A 21,551-nucleotide genomic window follows, 5' to 3' on the forward strand; every position below is an offset into this window, starting at 1 on the left:
TTAATTAAGCATTAATCTCGGTGCTTAATTAGTTTTTTTGCAGGAAATGGTTATATACGTTTGAGGTTGGGAAAAGAAATTAATACTTCATGCATGAATAATTCGATAATGCAAGGATGCATTAAATTGAGCAAAAGCAAAATAAAGACATTGGCATCGTTACAAAGGTTTCTATGCTGTTAAGCATCAAAGAAGCATCGCAAGAATAAATAAATTACGTTAAAATTTTAAATTGTAACAATACTGCCCTTTTCGTTGTTTTTTTATTAAATAAATGCAGCCTTGGTGAGACTTTAAAACACGTTCCAAAATAAATCCTTTTTTTTATTTCATTGAACTGAATACAAGTCGCAAAATGTTGAAATATGTAAATAATACATATAAATGTATTTATTTCGATACTGACTGATATAAATATACATAACGCGATGAATGGATAGCATCTGAAAATCGATAAATTAACCATAAAACAAAAGTGTGACAAGAATATTTGTTAAGTGGTTAAAACCAAATGAATTCGAAAATAAATGGGGAGAAGAACAAAAGCAAAACATTTATGGAGAACAACTCCCTGTTTGCAGAGCTATATAAAAATTTGAACCGCCGATTTATACTTACGCAAGCTATAACCATATATACCCAAATTATCTTTTTTAAAAGTGTATAAAAAGGTAATTTGGGTATATATTATATCTAGATATATAAAGTCATTGTTTTTATATAGGACACTTTGAAATGGACATAGCTTCAACAAGCTAAAGACAGAAGCATGATAACCCATGCTGGATGAAGCTGCGGATCACCTGGGGTTGCCAAGGTCTAAAGGAAATGCATTTTTTGTCCAGATGAAGTGGACACGAGGAACACCTTGTGCCTGACAAACTACATTTGCATCATTGCTGCCGTCCCCCCGGCTGGCCACCTTCCTCCACTGCGGCCCCTTCTGAAGCTCTGGAGCAACTGCAGGAACAAAAAACTCATTAACACCAGATCCCTTATCATCACCGCAGCTACTACTGCACAAACATTTACGGTCGTTTTTTTTGTTGTACTTTTTTAAGTTTGTGTTACTGTAACACCGTGGAATGCTTTTAAACGTTTAAATGAATCGTTTTCTATATTAATATATTTTAGCATGCTATTATTCCTGTGATGCAAAACAATCTTTTTCTCAGTCTTTACTCAAGCCTTCAATGTCTAGAACCATGTCTTATTGTCATTGGCAAAACTACTTGATATACACTTCCTTGCCGAATCAAAAATGTATAAAAAAAACCCTAAATGTTCATACGAATGTTTCAACGATAGTGTTTATTTTTCACAATATTTTTTTAATAGGTTGTGGTTTAAGTTAATACTCAATGCAATGTCAGTCTGCAGTGGCTTCAAAGTAATATGCAGTAATATGCTGATATTTAAACATTTTATTTTTTATTTACAATTTATATTGTGTTTTTTCAGCAGTTTCATTCATAATGTTAGTTGACAATAATATAACTGGCAATATCTACTACTTCTATTACACTTTTATGGTTCTTTTTGAAGCACGATGCTTCTAAGACACACTTTCAACATTCTCAAAAGAAAAGTCCTGGTTAATATCTCTTTTTTAACCCAGTTATGCCGTATAGTGTGATGAGCAGAACGCACAGCGTACGATGAGCTGTCCTTCCACGCTTCCAGGAGGAGATATGCCATTGTCTGCAGTACACTCGTAAAGACCTGCCTGCTCACGAGTCACCTTGTATATAGTTAACAAACCGGTGCCTTCATCTTCACTCTGCTCTCCCAGATCATCCACTTCCCCTTCACCCTATATGCAAAACACACACACACACCTGTAGAGAAGCCACAAACTCCAAAAGGAGGTAACGACTTCACACCAACATCGATTCTCCCATACCCGTACATAAAACCAGACAGAAGAAGAAGATGGCTTGAGATATCACAGAACGCGGGCCGCCACAGACACTGAAATGGTCGGAAACGGCCCCGATTGCGGCTAACTCTGAGAAATGTGGCCTTTGGAAAGGCGGCTTTAATGAAAGCTATTTTTCTCCATTTAGGCCAGAAGTATTAAGCATAAAGGTGAGACATTGTTGTAGTTAGAAGGGTGAAATATAGCAGCTCTGTTACAGGGTAGCTGTGACGCATGGTGAGAAAAGAGAAGTCAGAGAAAAAGAGGGAGTTAGAGACAAAGAGGAGCGATGCCAGAGATAAATAGAGGTGATAAAAAGAGAGATAGAGACTGAGCTGAGCTAACAAAGGGCCGTATAGTGGGAAAAGGATGGGAATAAGCAAAACAGGAATGACAAGGACATCGCTCACCATCCACTTCCAGGAAAACATACTGTAGGTGATGGGGTTGGCGTCAGCGACACACAGTAAGTCAGCCGTGTCTCCCAAGTTCACGTACACGGGATCAGACTTCATATGAACAGTAGGGGCATCTGGAAGCCAAGTCAGAAACATCAAAGCAAGATTATTTTATAATAAATCATTATTATGAGCTATAATGCATTTCATCAATTGACAGCAATTACACATATATGTGTGTGTCTGTGTGTGTGTGTGTGTGTGTGTGTGTGTATAGTTTTATATAGTAAATATATTTATTTATAAATATAATAAAGACATGTAAATTGTTTCAAAATATACACTGTATCTGTGTGTATGTTCTGTATATACACATAATAAATGTACACGTTACCATTTATATATCAATATGCATGTAAATATTCAAATAACATGCAAATATCCAAATATCAAAATTAACTAACAAATTATTTAACTGCATTTTATAAACTATAAAGCACAAAATTATATCACCGCTTGTCCTCACATTTTTAACAATCATAATATATATATATATATATATATATATATATATATATATAAAACATCTTTTGACTATGAATAAATGCATTTATAAAATAAAAGTCTTTGCAGTAATGACAACAGGCACTACAATGTAAAAATAATTTTTATGATCCATCAAAACTTCTTTTTGTCAAACAACCGTAGAAAGTTTGTGTCGATCAGATAATATAATACTTTGAGCTGCTGTTGATTGAAGTCAAATTTGCTATACATTGAGATTCCAGTCAACTCGTGCCTTTCATATAAGGAGTGCTACATGTGAGAATTGGAAAAGTAAAAATAACGCTCACTAGGTATTCGGCGCAAAGCAGCGCTTGCTAATTGCAGCACGTTAAAGCGACGTTGCCTTTTGTCAGGGCCGTGACAGTTCGATTTCCACCTCAGCTGATTTCGCCGACAGAACAAATAATTTCGAAAGGAAAGTTAACTCGCGGCATTGGATTTTCTAAATTCGGATGTGTTGATGCCAGACTCGCCTTTGTTTGAGTCTCGATGCAGTGTGCCTCTGCACTTCCTGTTTGAATTATTCACAGGGCGTGAAAAAGAAGCCTTTACAATCAAGGTCTATTGTAATGTCATCCCTATTATGTGCGGAGCAAAAACTGTTATTTCAAACCCTCCTGTATTCCTCCGTGGCTGGTTGCAAACAGTCTCGGAGTCGCTGTCTCTGCGGCACAGGCCGCACATGTCTGAACAGAGGTAATGCTTACTGAGGCAAATTAACAACGCTCTCGAAAGGCTACAGAATTAACGCCCCCTCAAAAAGAATCTGTCACACTCTGTCAGGATAACTGTATTATTAAAAGGGATCAGAGAACACTAATGAAGAAGTGCATCTGCGGAAGCAAAGCAGATATTAAAAAAAAAAAAATAAACATTAAAAAAAGCGATTTCATTCAGCTATGTATAAGTATTTTTATAGCCGAGCAATTACTGCTGACATTTCCACATGCTTGCACTGACCAGCTAAGGCCTGCACAGATCATCTGCACTGACACAATAACAGAATCGCTATTAATTTGACAATATTAATTATACGTAGGCTGGTTGGTAATAAAGGTCTTTCTTCCAGAGCTTTAATAAAGCTCTTTTTCAAATATAGAAGCATTCTTGATAAGGCAACTTACATTCGGTAACTGTACGCTTAGCGAGAACGTTTCGCAGATAACCGCACGTAAACACAGTCGCAATGCAGTTTAAATAAGCTTTTTATGTCAAGAACTGGGTTGAGATGGCAGAGAAAATGGACGGTTAATTATTTCGTGGCGCGCAATAAAACCTGTATTTTTGGATATCTTTTAATTTCTTGAAGTCTGTGACCCTCATAAGGTTTTTACTACTAACCCCAATGCTGTGTTTTTCATAACTTGCTGCATAATTCAATTTACGTGACGTAATTTAACCAAATGGCCTCAGCGCCATTTTTCTATGAGTAAATAAACCCAGATGGAGTTGTACCACCAACAGTTATTTGTCTTTAGTGGTTTCTGTTAATTAAATGCCTAATTCTTTATTTTATGCACTCCCACACTTCATTTACTCATCACAGCTTGCGTTTACCTGAAGGAAAAAAAAATCCATCCATCTGCATGAAATGTCAGCAAAAACTAAATATTTGTTTAAAACAAATCCAATAAATATTGCATTTGCTATAAATAAACTTTATTGAATATATAAAATATCAAAATAAAAATATAACATATTTTTTAAAAAAGGAAATAATATAATATAACTGCTTTTGTTTAAATATGCAGCAGTGTATAGTATAGTATAAATATAGAAATATAGTAAGTATTAGTATTACTGCAGTAACAAAAATTAAGTTTGATAGTTCGTATTAAACTACAAAACACACATAAAAATATATATAATAATATATATATATATATAATAAAACACAAAAGATATATAATAATATTTTGACTATGAATAAGACAAAAAATACTAAGATTTAAAATAAATGAGAAAACATGAAAATTAAAATCTAAAAAAATCCAATAATGAAACCACATTCAGACTAAACACAATTCTATATTTATAAATAAAAAATTATATATATATATATATATATATATATATATATATATATATATATATATATATATATATATATATATATATATATAAAACAGTGCTTTGACTCCCCTCATATGCAGTAGAGTAAGTTGCATTGAAGTTCCTAGAAAAGTGGTCCTAAAATGGTTGCCTCAGGCACGTACAGCAAACTCCTCTGCCTCATCTCCATCCCTGCCCCCAGGAGGATCATATCCTCAACCAAGTGGGCCATTACCACCAGCGTAATCTCTGGCGTGTTGGCGTGTACAATCCTCCTCTGCATTGTTCCTAACGGGCAGAAAGAGGGGGGCCTACACGGAAAACAGCACCATTGGTAAAAGCTATTCAAATGGCCCATACATAATGAATATCTAGCACTGTCAGATGCTATTGTATGAGGACGTGGAGATCCATTAGCGCAGAAGGATTTGCAGGAACATGCAGGCCTAGATTTGAAGGAGTGCTATTATTAAATCATTAAGGAAGTGGGAGTGCTCTTTCTTTCTTTTTCTCTCTCTGCGTCCCTCTCTTTTTCTTCATTTCACTTTCAAGTGTGTGTACTTCTGAGTGTGGGCTTGAATTGGCAAATAAATATGTGGTACAAATATTGAGAACAGCGTATATTGGCTTCGCGGCACAACTTCTGTGGTAATTTACACTGAGAAAAAAAAAATCCATGACCATTTTAAACTTGCTTTTCACACATCCTGATTTCATTAATAAGCATTATACATATTAAGCATTTATTTTACATGTGTTATATGCTAACGTCTTCAACTCACGTGGCATTAGTGGTTATTAGCCAAGATTAGTCTTTTTTTTTTTTTTTTCGGTGAGTTTGTTCTCAACCAGCCATGACTGTCAACAGTGTTAAGACATTTTTGGCGCCTGCTTTTTGTCACATCAAACTGTTTAGTTCCGCCCAGAGTGAAATCTCATAGGTTCAGAGCCTCAAAGAAATCTCATAGGTTTCATTTGCTAAATCCTGCTAAAAAAAAAAAAAAGATAATAATCATAATAAAGTGGTGTGGTTAAGTCTATTTAATTGTGCTAATTAAAAATCAGTAAAAAATATTAAATAAGTGTATATATATATATATATATATATAAATAAAAGTATGTAAAATATGTATTATATTAGATATGTAGATACTTAATACTTGGAAATGAGGATCTAGAAAAATGTACAAAAAATACAAATAATTAATTATTCATTTAAATTTGTATAAATATAGTAATAACAGTTTATACAATTATTTAAAATGTTATTATTTTGCATTAAACTATGTTTTCATTTTAATAAAATAATCCATGAGTGTTAGCATTACAGTAAAACTAAAACAAAAACAAAAAAATATTCCAGTAAAATATATATATATATATATATATATATATATATATATATATATATATATATACACACACACATTATATTTATAAATTATTAGTACTTGTGTGTGTATATATATATTATATATTACTGGAATAATTTTTTTTTTTTAGTTTTAGTTTTACTGTAATGCTAACACTCATGGATAATAATTGTATAAACTGTTATTACTATATTTATACAAATTTAAATGAATAATTAATTATTTGTATTTTTTGTACATTTTCTAGATCCTCATTTTCAAGTATTAAGTCACACATTTTGAATGTTTGACTTTCAAACCTTCCCTGTATGTTCTGATGGCTATTTCTTGCTTACTACAGCATTTGGCTTTCAGGGAGGAGAACTTTTTGCTTTCAAACTTGTTGAATCTCTCCTAGTTAGGCTGAGGTGTCAAAGTTAGTTTGAGTTCCTCACACTGTACATCCAGCTTGAGCTTTGTGCGGTTCTTCCCCTCAGCATTGGAACACTCAATGATGTAATCGCCCCCGTCTCGCCGAGAAACGTTGACGATTTCCAGGGTCCAGTCGTCGAAGTGATAACGAGGATCTCTTTCTGTCACAAACATACAGAGACGTGACAAAACCCACACAGAACAGGTGAATCACAGAGCTGTGACAACACGAATCCACGAAACCAAACAAAACTATTCAAACCCTGCTAGCATACACGCACACGCTGAAACAGCTGGCTTATCCGCTAAAACCCTTCTCCCAGAGAAACCTCTTTGGAGGAACACCGCAGGGACCGCGACACAAGACTGCTGGGTAGCTTTCAACACGAAGATGAAGACCGGAAGCGCCGTGTCGCATTCAGAGCGACAGCGACGCTCATTTAGGCTGCATACATTAGCACGAGATCACATCTGCCGAGCTGCAGTGCCAGAACCCATCGATGTTTTATTCAGAATGCATATGGCAATGTGTGTTTACGTCTGTTTGAGTGTTTAGAGCGCCTGTGAGGGCGACACGGCTCGTAATGTCATGTAGTGCTGTCTGCTACCTTTCAACAGCTTCTCGCCCTGAAAAATCCACTCGCAGGTGATTTCGTCCGGATTGCCCAAGACTTTGGCGGGAAGCGTGGCCGTTTCATCCTCGGTGACCTGGACCTCATCGGGCTGCTCATCCGAAAACTCCGGAGGAACTGAATTTCACACACAGATGCATCACATTCGAGGTGCTAATATGTAAGCAAACATATTTCTCGACTTGACAATGAACACAGCAGTCACACAAAGCAAGCTGCCTGTCTCGTCATACCGTACGTAAAAAAACATATCTAGCAATAAATACATAATACATTAGCAACTCTAATTAAAGACTAGCACCTCTTCTGTCCTGCCATTAGCACCCCATTAATTACACAGATGCAAACATTTATATTTAATTTTTTTATTTATTTAGAAAGCCAACTATTTAGAATGTTTTACTATTGAAATTTCACATTTTTACATTTCAAATCCTTATAATAGCTTTTAAATGCACGCATATTACATACATTTGTTCACATTTATTACATGTAGCATTGACACCAAGTGGTTGATTTAGGTATTGCAGTCCAAAATTCAAAATACTGGAGACACATATCAATGGAGAATAATTGACTGTAGAATTTTTTTTTTCAAATAAACAAGTATGTTAACATGACATGTATCTTAAATATCTGAAAAATGTGTTTTTATGCTTGTGTAGAGTCAAAATCCTACATACAGCACATTTAAGGTCGAATTCTCGCTATTACCTAATAATTCAATAATTCTAATAATTCAATTCAACTAATAATATTAACTAATTCATTAGAATATCTGCCTCAATGAACTCCTATCTGCTTGCTACTAACAGTTAGTAAGGTAGCTGTTAAGTTTATATATTGGGTAGGATTAGCAAATTTTGTGCTTTATAAGTAATAATAACCAGGCAATATGATAATTGATAATTCTAGTTAAGCATTAAAGCCAGGGGGTGAAAATATTTTAACAGAATGAACCTAATCTGAATACTGATGGACAAAAGTTTCAAAGGCAGTGTTTAAACTCAACTTATTTATTTTATCAATGTATTTATTAAACATTATTTAGTAATTATTACATTTTGCAGATTCTGCAAGGTGCATGTAAACTATCTATCTGTCTAACACACACACACACACACACACACACATATTCAGAAATTCCCAATTTTCTTTGTTCACACTTGGCAAAAAGTTAATTTTGCAGCTATAAGAACTGATTTAAGAAAGCAGCAGATTTCGAGTTGTTTTCCTCTCTAGCGTCTGGCGTGCGCTGCACTGGTCTGTTGTGAATAAGGCGTATGATTTATTGTGCTGTTGATCTCTCTGGGGGGCTTCTGTGTCTTTGTCTCATTAATGTACATTGTGTCATTTCAGAGCGAATGAGGATTCAGATGCAGATTTTAACACAAACGATTTGCTTACATCTACAAGCAGACACACGCGGAAGCTTAAATACGCTTACACACACACACACACACACTTAGAAAGTGAAAGATGAAATATAATCTTAATATAACACAATAAAGCCGGCAAAGTGATAATTAATGGTCTGTTCTTACACAGGCAGATATTTGAATCATAAACTGCGGAGGTTCTGAAACAGACAAAGAGTGTATGCAAACACACACACACACACACACGCACACACACACACACACACACAGTGACATTCCGTCATGCTCACAAAGCGTGTCAGGCTTTGAAGAGGTGGCTGGCTGGATCAGACAAAACAACATCAAAGTCAAACCATAATCATTGCAGACACAAAGACACACATACACACACAGAAATACACACATCACCACACACTCGCCATACGCATTAGGAGGTATAGGCTCATTCAAACATACACCAGAATGCTTGCCAGAGCTTGTAGCAACCGAACACATGTTAAAAGCAAGGATTTCATATATGCATTACTCAAAAAAAACAAACAAACAACAATAAAATTAATAAGTAATTAATGAAACAATAAATGGAATAAATTGTTTATTTATTTATTGGTTTGTGTGTCTATGAATAATGAGATATTTATGGGATCAGTAAATTAATCCAACATTCATATATTTAATTTGTATTAATTTATAAATATAGAAATAAATAAATAAATACATTTCCCATTAGGAATAAATCGATAAACTGAATTGTTTATGGGCAAATAAATAAATAAATCATTTTACTATTTCTATCTTTTTTTCCTTTCTTTATTAGGTATTAATGAATGGATGAATGAGATCATACAGGATTTAAATATGAGATAATAATTATACAAATTGTCCAACTATTTTTCTAGACAAACAAACAAAATAAATAAATCAATTTACAACCAGTTTCATCAGCATTTATGTACAACAATACGGATATAAAGCCGGTTATAAGTTATAAGGTTTTTTGTAAAGCTATGCGCTTTTCGCAATGTCTATTCAAAGCTTTACTTAGCTCTGCCAAATATTTCATTGATTATCTACCGATGTGCAATTATTCATGCACAATTTTGCTGACTATATTACGACAATGCGTTTTTGCAAGACTTTCAGCTGGCTGCCTATCATCAATTAAATCACATTCAAACGTGATCAGAAAACTCACAGAGCACATTGAGAGTGTAGAAGTTGTTGACACCCTCAGACAGCACATTGCTGAAAACATGACAGGTGATCCTTTTCTTCCAGTGATGGGAGTCAAGAGCGAGGGACAGCTTACTGGTTCGGGACATCCCACCAAATTCTGCCTTTTTAGGAGCCTGGTCAACTCCCTTCAGACTGGGAGAGAGAGAGAGAGAGAGAGACAAGCTTCATAAAAGACACAAGACAATTTACAGCATTATTTCACATGGACGTTTTATATAAAGAAGAAGAATTTCAAAAACCTCCCCTTGGACTAACATCGCAAAAATAGACTATGAATATTCGATAAAGGCCTTCACAGTAACAGTGTTCACCTGCTGTGAAATCTTTTTGTTTGCCCGACATGCGTTAGGGCCCCGCAGGGACCATCCGACAAAACTGAAAACCTATAAAACTCGAAGCGGACCACTCCTCCGCTCACAAACACTGTGGTTTTATAGCTGAATTTCTTTAGAAATAAAAGCAGAGCCATAACGTTTGGCTTAGCTGGTAAAAAAAACCAAAAACCTACAACTGATCTGCTCACAGTTGCCATGAAGTCTTCTTCCTTCAGCTGGCCACATATCGACAGCGCTAGAGAGACTCTAACAAGGTAATGACTTAGTGATCACCGGCTGCCGGTCAAAAAAAAACGAATACAGACAAGCACAAAAAAAAAAAAAAAAATCTTGGGATGGACTGCCAGACCGCCCATCGGCCTTTGCAAACATTTCACACTTTCCTGCTTCTGTAAAGAGCTATTATTGAGCCCTCATGCACAAATCTTGCTCTTTTTGTATAGGTACACATCAGAAGCCATCAACCACTGCACACTTCTCAGCATTAAAAAGGTCCTGGGTAATTTTAGAGCAAAATTCACATGTATTTGCCTGTGTTTTGTGGATAAAGGGGCAATGCTTTGCAGTCCGTCGATGTGAATAAATCAGCTGGATGGCAAAATCCCATTGGGAGTGCTGGACTAAGTAATACAGTATTAGCTGTGGGTGAATTTGTGCATGTGTGTAATGATGTGTGAGTTTCTGTACATGGTGGGGCCCAGACTCCAGCTGATATTTGCAGTGGGATTGCTGCTTCCGGCCAGGCAGTCCAGGTCCAGCATCTGACCACTGCGTAGCTCCTGCTGCTTGGCCACGATCTTCACGCTTATTGCTGGAACTGATCGAGAGACAACACAGAGAACAACTAATTTTACGAGACTGTTTTTAAAGCGTATACACAAATGAATTTGTGATAACAGTCATTTACCACATAGTTTCATCCAAACTCACAAACAAAGCAGTTCTAAACTTATCTATTAACAACCTCATACATGATTGATGAGGATATTAAGATATTAAGAGGATATTATGCTCAACTGACAGTTTTATTTGCTGCACACATAAAAAAGATGGACTCTTTGATTGCTTTTAGTATTTTAGACAAATATTGCAATAAATAGAAATAGATTTTTTTTTATATCACCAATATCACAAAAACTGCATATATTTTATTCCATCAAAAATATGACAAAAAAGTGACAGTTTGTGTTAACCAGCCACTAACACTCTAGAAGAGTTAAGAAGGGAAGAAGTACACCACACACAAAGCGGTGTTGCATTACAGTATGCTGTGTGTGGGATTTATAAACATACACAGAACCCTGAGTTTGGTTTGGGTGGACAGAACTTTCTTGGCTTTGTTGGAGGAGTCACAGCGGTAGGTGGCCAGATTGTCGCTGGGCTGGAGGATGAGAAGCAGCTCTCGTGACACACCACGCTCTGAAGACACCTGCTTAGATGCGGTCTGCACGACTTTATTGTTCTGTAGTTCACACACAGACACGAAGGACGATTTACCAGCAGACCTACTTCAACGAAACATATTTTAACCAGAGACGATCCTTAACTTCTAAGCAAAACTGTGCTGGTGACGGCTGACTGTGCGTTCATAAAAATTTAAATCACCAAAATGCTCTCCAAACCCCTTAAACTATTCATTCAGAGCAGTTTTGTATGTAATAAAACACAAATACAATAAAAAATAAAAAAAAATACAAAAACAATTTAGCCTATAATAGCATACAGAAATTGATTAAAAAATAAAGCACTGCAAAGACTTCACCGTATAATTGAAACAAACTGATTCATAAAGTCATGAACAATAATTCTCTCCTTTTCTATTGTTGTTTGAGTAATAGATGATTACGGAATGCACATATATAATACACTGACTAGTATTTGATTACTTTTCAAATTTCTTACGTTCACTTGAGACATAACTCACAGTTTTATGTGAGTAATGGGGAATAAAGGTCCCCTGTTGCGAATCCATGCGTTTTTGCAAAATAAATATCCATGTTTCAAAAGTAATAAACACTTTTTCTCACTTCTACTGACTGGCACGGGGCAGCAGTCCCAGCGGATGACGCGCATTGCATCATTAGTGACAAGCACAGGGAGAGAACAAATAAAACGACAGTCATGATTTAGAAGCACAAATCCAGGATTTGTAAAGAAAAATGTCGAAGCATTTTGATATATGCCAAGAGAAGACTGGTTTCCCTTTGCTAAAGCAAGGAAACCTTGTTTCCTTTGCTCCTACATTTCCCAGAGACCTATGTGATGTATACGCCTCAGTAAGCAGAAGTGAGAGAATAGTGTTTGCTCCGTTTGAAATATGCACATTTATCTTTTAAAAACACATGGATTCACTTGGAGGCCTTAATTCCCCCCATGAGTCGTGTGACGGGTTTTTTATTACGTTTGTGTGCGCTTTATTTAACATGTTTTAGACTGTTAAAGGGAACCAGTTGTCTACAGCAATGATAGAGCTTTAAAGTGCAAGGACAATTTTTAATTTAACTCCGACTGCATTAAATTTGAAATGCAGTGTTCAAAATGACAATGCAGCGTTCAAAATGCAATGTCATATTCAAAATGGCAATGCATATCTTATTTAAAATTACATTTTCCATTACCTCACATGTTCAAAATTTGGTGCAGAATTAAAATGAAAATGGAATATTATTTACATTTGTCATTTCTAACATTAGTCTTAATATGTAAACCTCATACTAATTTTAATGCTTTATAAGTTGTGAAATTAAATGTGTATCTATCCGTGTAAGAGTTTAAACATCTCTTTCTCTGCATGGGTGTGTGCGCAGGAGCTGAGCACAGAAAACGGAGCACGAGTACCGATTCGACTTCTTTATCTAATTGGTAAAAATTGCTTGAATGTGTACTATATATATGATAACTTTAACTCTATGATGGTTAAACCTAACCGTTAATCTGCAAATCACGTGCGTGTCAGACCATGGAGGCTGGTCCGAGATCCACTGCACCCCTAGTATAAAGTGTTTCCATTTTGAATAATGAATTTCAGTTTGAATTTTCCTACACAAATGCTTCCATATTTAAACAATCCTGTTTTCATAAATCAAAAAATTGACTAAAAAGAAATCATCTCTAACCTGGTGGTACAGGGGTCTTATGCAACACGCGTAATTTGAGTGTAGGGTGGATCGGCTCTGTGTGTGTCATAAAAAACTTTCATACTATACACACCTTCAACCAGACCAGCTGACCTGTGGGATTCCCACCACTGGAGAAACAGACCAAACGAAGAACTGAACCAGAGTGCAAGAAAACATTTGGTGGAGGAGCATCTAACCACACCTTCTGAGGAGGATCTAAGGAAAAAAGAATAGGGAAAAAGGAACGGACATCAACTCAAACAATATTCATATTAGCATGTCGATGAAGCACATGATTACACTTATATTTAAGCTTTGATTCAATTACTGTACAATAGGTATACATTTTTTCTCAAAATACATTACTGTTCAAAAGTTTGCCATCGTTAAGATCCCTTTAAAAAATAAGTGTAAATTTCTTTCAAAAAAGTTCCCTGGAATCAAACTCCAGTATTTAAACAAGTCAGTTAATGACATTATCTTGGATCATTCTACAGTACCTCAATGTTAGATAAAACTCACAGTAAACAATGAGCTCTTCAGACCGAACGCCAGAGAAGCGGGTGCCTTTGTTGAACGCCTCGCAAGTGAGAGAAAGACCATTGTCCTCACGTGAGACTTTATGTGTTAAGTTAGACACTGTCATCATTCCACCATTATACCCCTGCAAAACAAATATTTCATTTGAGACCTTTCACTTTCATGTGCTATATGTAAAGGGCTATTACAAGGAATGTTCAGTGGGTAAGTATTGAACTCGTCGCCACTTTTTTCAGAAGATATATTTATAAAGGGGATGCTAAAATGATATTTTCATCAGATGTCAGTAACAACCCAAGTAACCCATACATACACTGTAAAACAAATGACTTCAGAAATTAAGTTATGAATAATAAAACCAAATGACACAAGGAAAAAGTATTAAATACATGAAGAAAGGAAGGTACATGGAAAGCCAAGACAATAGCAGAAATATATCAGTAATTACAAAGCAATCCTGCACCCTGTCAGTGGAAAATAATATTAGCTGGTTCAATCCCAACACCAGGACGGTGGAAGATGAAACAAGGGTGGACATTTCAGCAAGACAATAGTCCCAAACACATCAGTTGGTTTTAGAGAAAGAAATAAAGCTGCTAGAATGGATTCAATCACCTTGGCTTGAATCCAATAGAAAATAAGAACTAAAGATCAGAGTTCATAGAAGAGGCCCATAGATCCTTCAAGATTTGTAGACTGTTTATGTGAAAAAATGGGCCAGCATCACACTTTAGCAATGCATGCAGCTATTGAGGCTGAAGAAGTCTTTTGTACAGTATATTAAATACATTGTAATACTTACTTTCGCCTATACCATTCCATTTCATTACACATAACTACATTACTGAACTTGTTTGTTTGTTGTATTTGCATGTATGGATTATTAGGTTGTCATCAACATCTGATGGAAATTTAATGTCAGCAGCACCTGTATAAAAATATTTTCTAGGAAAAATGGTGACTCGTTCAATACTTATTTTACTTGCTGTAAGTGCACTCTTTGCACACAGGAGTGGAACCATTAAATCATACTTCTGTGATTTGCATCAAATGTTCAATCAGAGATACTGCAGTTTGATGATTAAATGCAAAAAAAAAAAAAAAATTACAAAAGTGTTGGTGTCCATTGTGGCTTTTATAATCTCACTAAATGCATGAACATGTTTCAGTGAGGCAAACTTAGCAAAACCAAGGTTTTGAAACGCTGAATACATAGATTAGACATTAGCGACAGAAAATGACTTTAAAAACCATCTTATTTCTAAATGTCCTTCTGGAGAAAGTATTGAAAAGGAGCCTTACCTTGATCATTTTCCTTATTTTAATTGGCAACATTTTTAATTCTGCTCATTTGCTAAGCTCTAATTGACACCTGCTTAGAGGGTTGACCCTGGCTTCATGGTTAATTACAGCCAAAAGAAAAATGTATCGTAAAAAAGTAGCTCTGAGAGAAAAAAAAAATTAACACCAGCATCTAAATGTAAAATCAGATGTAAAACACCTCCAAATGAACAAGGAGGGTTCTGTAAAGCGCAGAGCAGCCTCGGGTCGGCTTTTATTCACTTATGCTTCATTCAAAACAACCTCTGGAGAGGAAGAGCGGGAGATTAAAAAAAAGAGAGACTCTAAAAGCCCCTGATCTCACAGAATATTATGTAGTAACTAATAGAATCTAAAGTAAAAGCAGAGTCTTGATGGAGACTTTGAATCACTCTTGGGTCAAGGCTCGCCGGCTTTATTTCGCACAATAATTGAGAATTATTCCTTTAACCAGGCGCTACACCTCACAAAGCTTTTTCGCTGTCGGTGGAATTGCTCGTGAGAGTGTTTAGATGGTAGTTTGTATTGTTGATGGACCTATCAAAAGCAAGATATAGAAACAGTGTCAAAAATAAAAAAAGCTACAAAGCAACTACAAATGAGTATGATGGGTGATGCTTGCTATCATCATATATATACTGACACGCAGAGTATCTTGTGTAAAGGATCCTGGACAAAATAACAAAAGATTGTAAAGATCTTCTTTCCTCCAGCAAAAGAAGAAATATAAAAAGATGTACTGTGTGTCCATGCAGTGTTTTTTAATTTTTTTAAATCCCCTCAGATTGAGATTTCTTGTCAGAATGACGTAATTCTGCACAGGCTCCTCCCACAATAATTGATTGAAAGGACTTTTTACCTTAGACCCGCACTGAGCAAGCTGTCCACCATTGTGTTGACTCAAGATGTCTCCAAATATGCGATTGAAGTGTTTTGTTGTTGGATGTAATAATGAATATAGCACTCATCATTTAATCCTGATATCTATGCCACTTAAAATGAAGGTGATTAACTTTTGTTTTTACGAGAATGCACAAACCCACAGAATAAAGGGTGGGGTCAGCAGAGTTCATTAGCATTTAAAGAGACATGGACTAGAATGCAAACAGAGCTGATTTTGACAGGATAAAGAAGGTGTTTTTCACACTACCATTGAGGAACGTTAACCAAAGTATGTATTTTCATTAAGACCCTAAACAATCAAATCAGCTTGATGAACATTATAAAGGAGATTCTAAATAAATTTTATTTTAGAGCCACTAAAAACAGTTTTACAATAAAACTTGCACTTGCATCAAACTATAAACACCTTCAATCTTGGCTGTAAAGTTGAAGTGAAATACCTCAGAGATGGTAACATTCGTTCTGTTGAGCTCCTTGAACCCAAGCCACCAGCGAATGTGGACCGGAGGATTACTAGAGGAAGTGTAACAGGACAGATTGATCTCCTCTCCCTCTGTGGCTTCAAATGAACCCAGTAACGTTATCTCGGTTGGCTCAACTGTGAGAAAAAGTGAATACCACGACAGAAAAAGAAGCGAGATAAATGGACAGTCAGCAGTTCTTTCCAGCAAATAGTTTAAACACGCTAGTGATGCCACAAAGGATTTGAGACTATTAAGGTATGTTCACATGATCCTTTCAGAGTACTGAAATAATGATCTAGCTGATCAATGTAATGGCGAGCGAAGCGTCTAGAGAGATCTTCTAATAACAACCAAACGGTATCAGTATTTGTGTGCGCTAGGGTACATTCTCAATAAGCGGCAATGAACATAGATTTGAGATAAGAAAGGGTTGTTTGACATTACAATGTGTTGTGACAAGACAGTCATGAACCATCCTCTGTTAATGAAAGATTACAGAACTTGCAAGTATTGACCTGATTTACTTGTCAGCCATGATACAGCCATGTGTAATTGGCTTATGGTAAGTGACAGTGTGTCATGAAAGATCAAGCTTTTGTTTTAAGGCTATTTTAAAAACATCTGGCAACAAGAGGATTGTGGCCTTCTTAGATGTTTGGTGGGTTTTTTTTGAGCAGAAGATTTTTTAAGATTATTAGCTATAATATGTTCTCACAAAGGACAGTGAGAGAACGTGTGAGGGACATCGGTGAAGTAGACACTTGGTTGACGCTCTCGCACCGCAGCACAGCATGATTGTCCTCTGGCTTTACCACCATTTTCAACACACTACTGGAGTGACGTGACACAATGTCCTCCTCCCAGCTAGTAGACAGGACCTCTCCGTTCTGAAAAACATTAGTGATACAAATAGACCAATGGTTTGGCAAAAAATGAGTGAATGAATGGATAGACACGCTGCAAAAATTGCTTTTTTGTCTTGTTTCCAGCCAAAATATATCGAATTTTTTAAATCAAGAAGGATTTTCTAGACAAGAACAAAATATTGTCTTCTGCAAAAAAGACTATATTATTTACTTGCATTGAAAATCCTTCTTGTTTGAAGATTTTTTAGATATTTTGGCTAGAAACAAGACATAAAAATCTAGGCATTTTTTCAGTAACTGAACAGACATATGTACAGACAGATAGAAAGACAGACGGACCTACCCCAATCTCATAAGTGCGTATAATTAGTACACTGAATAAAAACAAACACTCTTATGCAAAAATGGGCTTTGGTGTGTTTATGCATGCGCTGATTATACTTTAAAGACTTGCGCATTCAACTGTTTGCGAAATGGAGCTTTGTGCTCGTGTGTCCTAACTCTTTCCTTCGGCACAAATCCAAATGTTCCATAATATTTTCGATGTAAAGTATCTGAATGCTAAACTATTATTTATTATGTAAATTAAAGGCTTTGTCCTTCAGTTGCGTTCCAACGGGGACATAGAGGCGGGTGCGTTGATATTTGCTTTACAGTATCTTCTTTTGATAAAGTACCGACTGCGTTGTCAAGTTAATAATGATGGAACTGGTGTTTGTGTGAGAAAAACATGCTTTTATAAAATATTGAAAACAGATAGTATGTTGCTTTCCACAGTTTCCTTTCTGTGAAAAAATTATCACAAAAACGTGACAAAATCCCTTTTTTCCTATCAATACTACAAGTTTTCGTTTGTATTTGGCATATTACTTACACACCTTTTTAATGAGACTACACTAGACTAGACAGACAGACAAGACTCTATCTCTTTATCTATCCAGACCAGTCTCTTGAAAATGTAAGCGGTACAGCAAATAAAAAAGCAAACTTGTGGTGTTGATTAATTCGTTGGCGTGCATATAGACACATTGATATAGATAGATGTGTATAGATAGATAGATAGATAGACAGACAGAAGCACAGTTTACTTTACTAGAATACTTCTCTTTACAATGTGTCTGAGATCAGTCATCCAGTCAACAGTGCTGCAGACGCTAACATTTGCATTAGCTGAAAATTATTAGAGATGTCAGGACTGACACATTTTATCAAAGTAAACTGAGAGTCTCCGCTGTGAGCCTGTCTGCGGGACACTACATGAATTGAAAAGTAGATTCAGCGGCCTAGACTTCACTTGCAAATGATTTAAAGCTTGACATCTTCCCTCTGTCTCTAAACACAGCCGTTTAATAAAGTTCTTAGTTGCAGCTCTCAGCTTTCCCCTAGGCTTGCTGAGTTTAGTGATTCACCAACACACACACACACACCCACACACACCCAAACTGCTAAATAAATGGGTGAATTAAAAAAATACATTCATCATAGTTTCTTAATGTCCTGTTTAAGAGAAAAATTTACACAAGGGCAGTCCACTTAACATTACCCGAGAGCCACTCACAGAGCGTCTTTAAGAAAATGTTGAATGGCCTTTATAAAAAGCACTGCTTTTGTTCATTCTGTGCTCTCAGCATAGTCTCTTTGTGAACATATGCATTCTGTTATCTTGAGTTAGTCCTCCGACACAGTCTCAGCAGAATTTTCCGTGGCACTGAAGCTTTGCATCACATTTATAAAGCAGTTTGAGACGCCAATGCTTTATAATTTCCGAGGTTGAGAAAATTTAAAGAATATAGCAACTACTGTGCACCTGCCAGATTTCACCTGGCTTCAAATTACTTTAGCAACCTACATTCCACTGTGACCTTATTTTGGCATTACATTCATGGTAATTGGTCTGCAAAGCGTTTTGGTAAACAGCTCTCGCATGGCTGAATGATGCAGCCCATCATTTTTCATCTAACAGCTACCTGCTTAACGTAACATTTGAACCAATTTATATAAGTGGCACTTTCCATGAATGCAGTACACCTTGTTGTCCCGTGACTTTTCAGAGGCACAAATCCCATGGTTTTGGTTGGCGAACTATCACATATGCTAGATAGACTATAAAATTATCCTAATATCCTCAACGTGATTTCGTTTTTCTCGTGCCTACCGCTGAATCACAGCCGTACTGATATTCGGCTAAATCTTGCATCCACTCATGCGATATTGCTTATACATGATGTCCACATTTTGCATTAAACCCTGTGACAGCGTGGTTTTCTCTAATTATCAACCAAAAAAGTCAAATTTGTTACATTACAAAAAACAACATCATTTAGACTAAGCAAATAAAAAGAAATTTTGAGAGTAACTTATTAATACAAAATATTTTTCACACACACACACAAACACAAATTAAAGCTCTTCATATAAACAAAATAAGCCTTTATCTTTTGACTTTTTCCATTAAAAGTGAGAGGCAGCCACTGCATTTTAATAATAATCCCAAAAGAATAAAATATAAAAATTGAATCAATAACTATGAACCAAACTCAAGGTCTTTTTCGTATCCTTTTCAAGTAAAGGAAGAGTACAAGCAATTACTCCAGAAAAAGAAAAGGGCAACCGAGGATGAATTTCTCATGTTTCTCTCACCTTAGTCCAATGCAGAGTGGCCAGCGGGTTGCCCCCGTATGACATGCACACCACCCTGACAAAGGAACCAGCTTTGAGCTCTTCATTTTCTAATCCCATGATCACAGGAGCCTGCGGGGGAACTGAACGGAGTGAATGAAGGGTTACGACATCAATAGACAGAAGTTTGAATGATTCGTATGTGTTCGCATGCACCGTACCACGGCTCGCGATATTCTCAAGAAGAAATGAAAAGAGGAACGGATCATGTGTGAGAAGGAGGGAAAATATTATTAAAACAAAAGATCTCGCCTTTGTTCTGTGAAGACGGGAGTCTTTTCATGTTAGAGCCAGTCACGAGAGATGAAGTGGAGGAAGAAGAAGAAAGAGCGAGGTTGAAAAAAACGACCGCAAGTTTGAGCATCACAGCATCGGGAAGAGCGTGACTCTATTTTAGTCCTGTACAACATTGTTAAATCGAGGACATTTAACGCCAGTGCAGCGGGAAGACATCGCTTGTCCCTTTGATGAAACCATTAAGTATAAAGAGCGACCCACACACTGGCACCAGTCCATAAACCAAAATAACAGATGTTTAAACCGTAATAAGGCAATGTGGAACATGAATAAATTACAGTGGGGCTCCTGAATAATACATTTGCCATAAAATAAATTATGGGGCTGGGCCGCTCTTTGTTATTGCCCCAATCAGTTTGGAAGCGGGCACGATGGACGGATGAGAGTCTGCCATGACAAAGTGCCGTCTTGCTCACAATCTGCTGCAGATGAAAATGGGCAGTGGAAAGTTGGATTTGATGGGCCAGGCATGCTGAGTAAGACAGCGTCGCTGGCCATCGGTTCTGCTACATTAGCACTTATTGCACTGGCTGGGCGGTAATGGAACCATGAGCTGGGGTGAGGGAAGTGTTTTAAAGCATAAATTTAGTGAGCAGAAAAAATGTGATTGGCGTTTCGGTGAAAGCTTATGCCTGTGAAATGCATCATATCACATGGAATTTAAAACGTGCACTAGGTTTTCAAAGCTCACCTAATAATACAATAGATAAGCTTACATAACGCGGAAAAAGCATGAGATAAAACACGATGCTCTAAACTGATTTGAAAGACCTTTTTATTATTATTATTTAACATGAACTGTATATCAACCCTACTTGGTAGAACATGGCAACCTGCAGTTGATACCATAAAGGCTTGGTTTACCAAAAAAAAGTATGCACAAAAGATATCGTCAAAAACTTTTCAGTGTTTCTTGTCCATACCATAGAAGTCGGGTTCAACGTATTTTGAATCTCATTAACAGTACTTATAATGTGCGGACAGAAGCTTTTTTATGTATATCTTTGATGCTTTGCAGAAAAAAGACACATCTGAAATGTCACGATGGTAATGAGACATTTG

The 21,551-nt window shown here is 36.3% G+C and overlaps 1 protein-coding gene across 4 annotated transcripts in view; it reads right to left on the reverse strand.

The window, feature by feature from the left end:
* nphs1 (NPHS1 adhesion molecule, nephrin) overlaps positions 1–21,551 on the reverse strand; it is a 74,323-nt gene that overhangs the window by 14,722 nt on the left and 38,050 nt on the right. For all 4 annotated transcript variants that reach the window (XM_043259971.1, XM_043259968.1, XM_043259970.1 and 1 more), the window contains exons 9-21: positions 20,154–20,275; positions 17,363–17,534; positions 16,624–16,781; positions 13,943–14,084; positions 13,512–13,636; positions 11,595–11,763; positions 10,989–11,118; positions 9,926–10,098; positions 7,328–7,468; positions 6,743–6,880; positions 2,329–2,450; positions 1,651–1,813; positions 804–960 (exon numbers count right to left, since the gene is read on the reverse strand). In XM_043259971.1, the coding sequence (XP_043115906.1) occupies positions 804–960; positions 1,651–1,813; positions 2,329–2,450; positions 6,743–6,880; positions 7,328–7,468; positions 9,926–10,098; positions 10,989–11,118; positions 11,595–11,763; positions 13,512–13,636; positions 13,943–14,084; positions 16,624–16,781; positions 17,363–17,534; positions 20,154–20,275 (1,912 nt within the window). The remainder of the gene's footprint in view (positions 1–803; positions 961–1,650; positions 1,814–2,328; positions 2,451–6,742; positions 6,881–7,327; positions 7,469–9,925; positions 10,099–10,988; positions 11,119–11,594; positions 11,764–13,511; positions 13,637–13,942; positions 14,085–16,623; positions 16,782–17,362; positions 17,535–20,153; positions 20,276–21,551) is intronic.

The sequence above is a fragment of the Puntigrus tetrazona genome, chromosome 15, assembly GCF_018831695.1.
Source record: "Puntigrus tetrazona isolate hp1 chromosome 15, ASM1883169v1, whole genome shotgun sequence".
Taxonomy (NCBI): domain Eukaryota; kingdom Metazoa; phylum Chordata; class Actinopteri; order Cypriniformes; family Cyprinidae; genus Puntigrus; species Puntigrus tetrazona.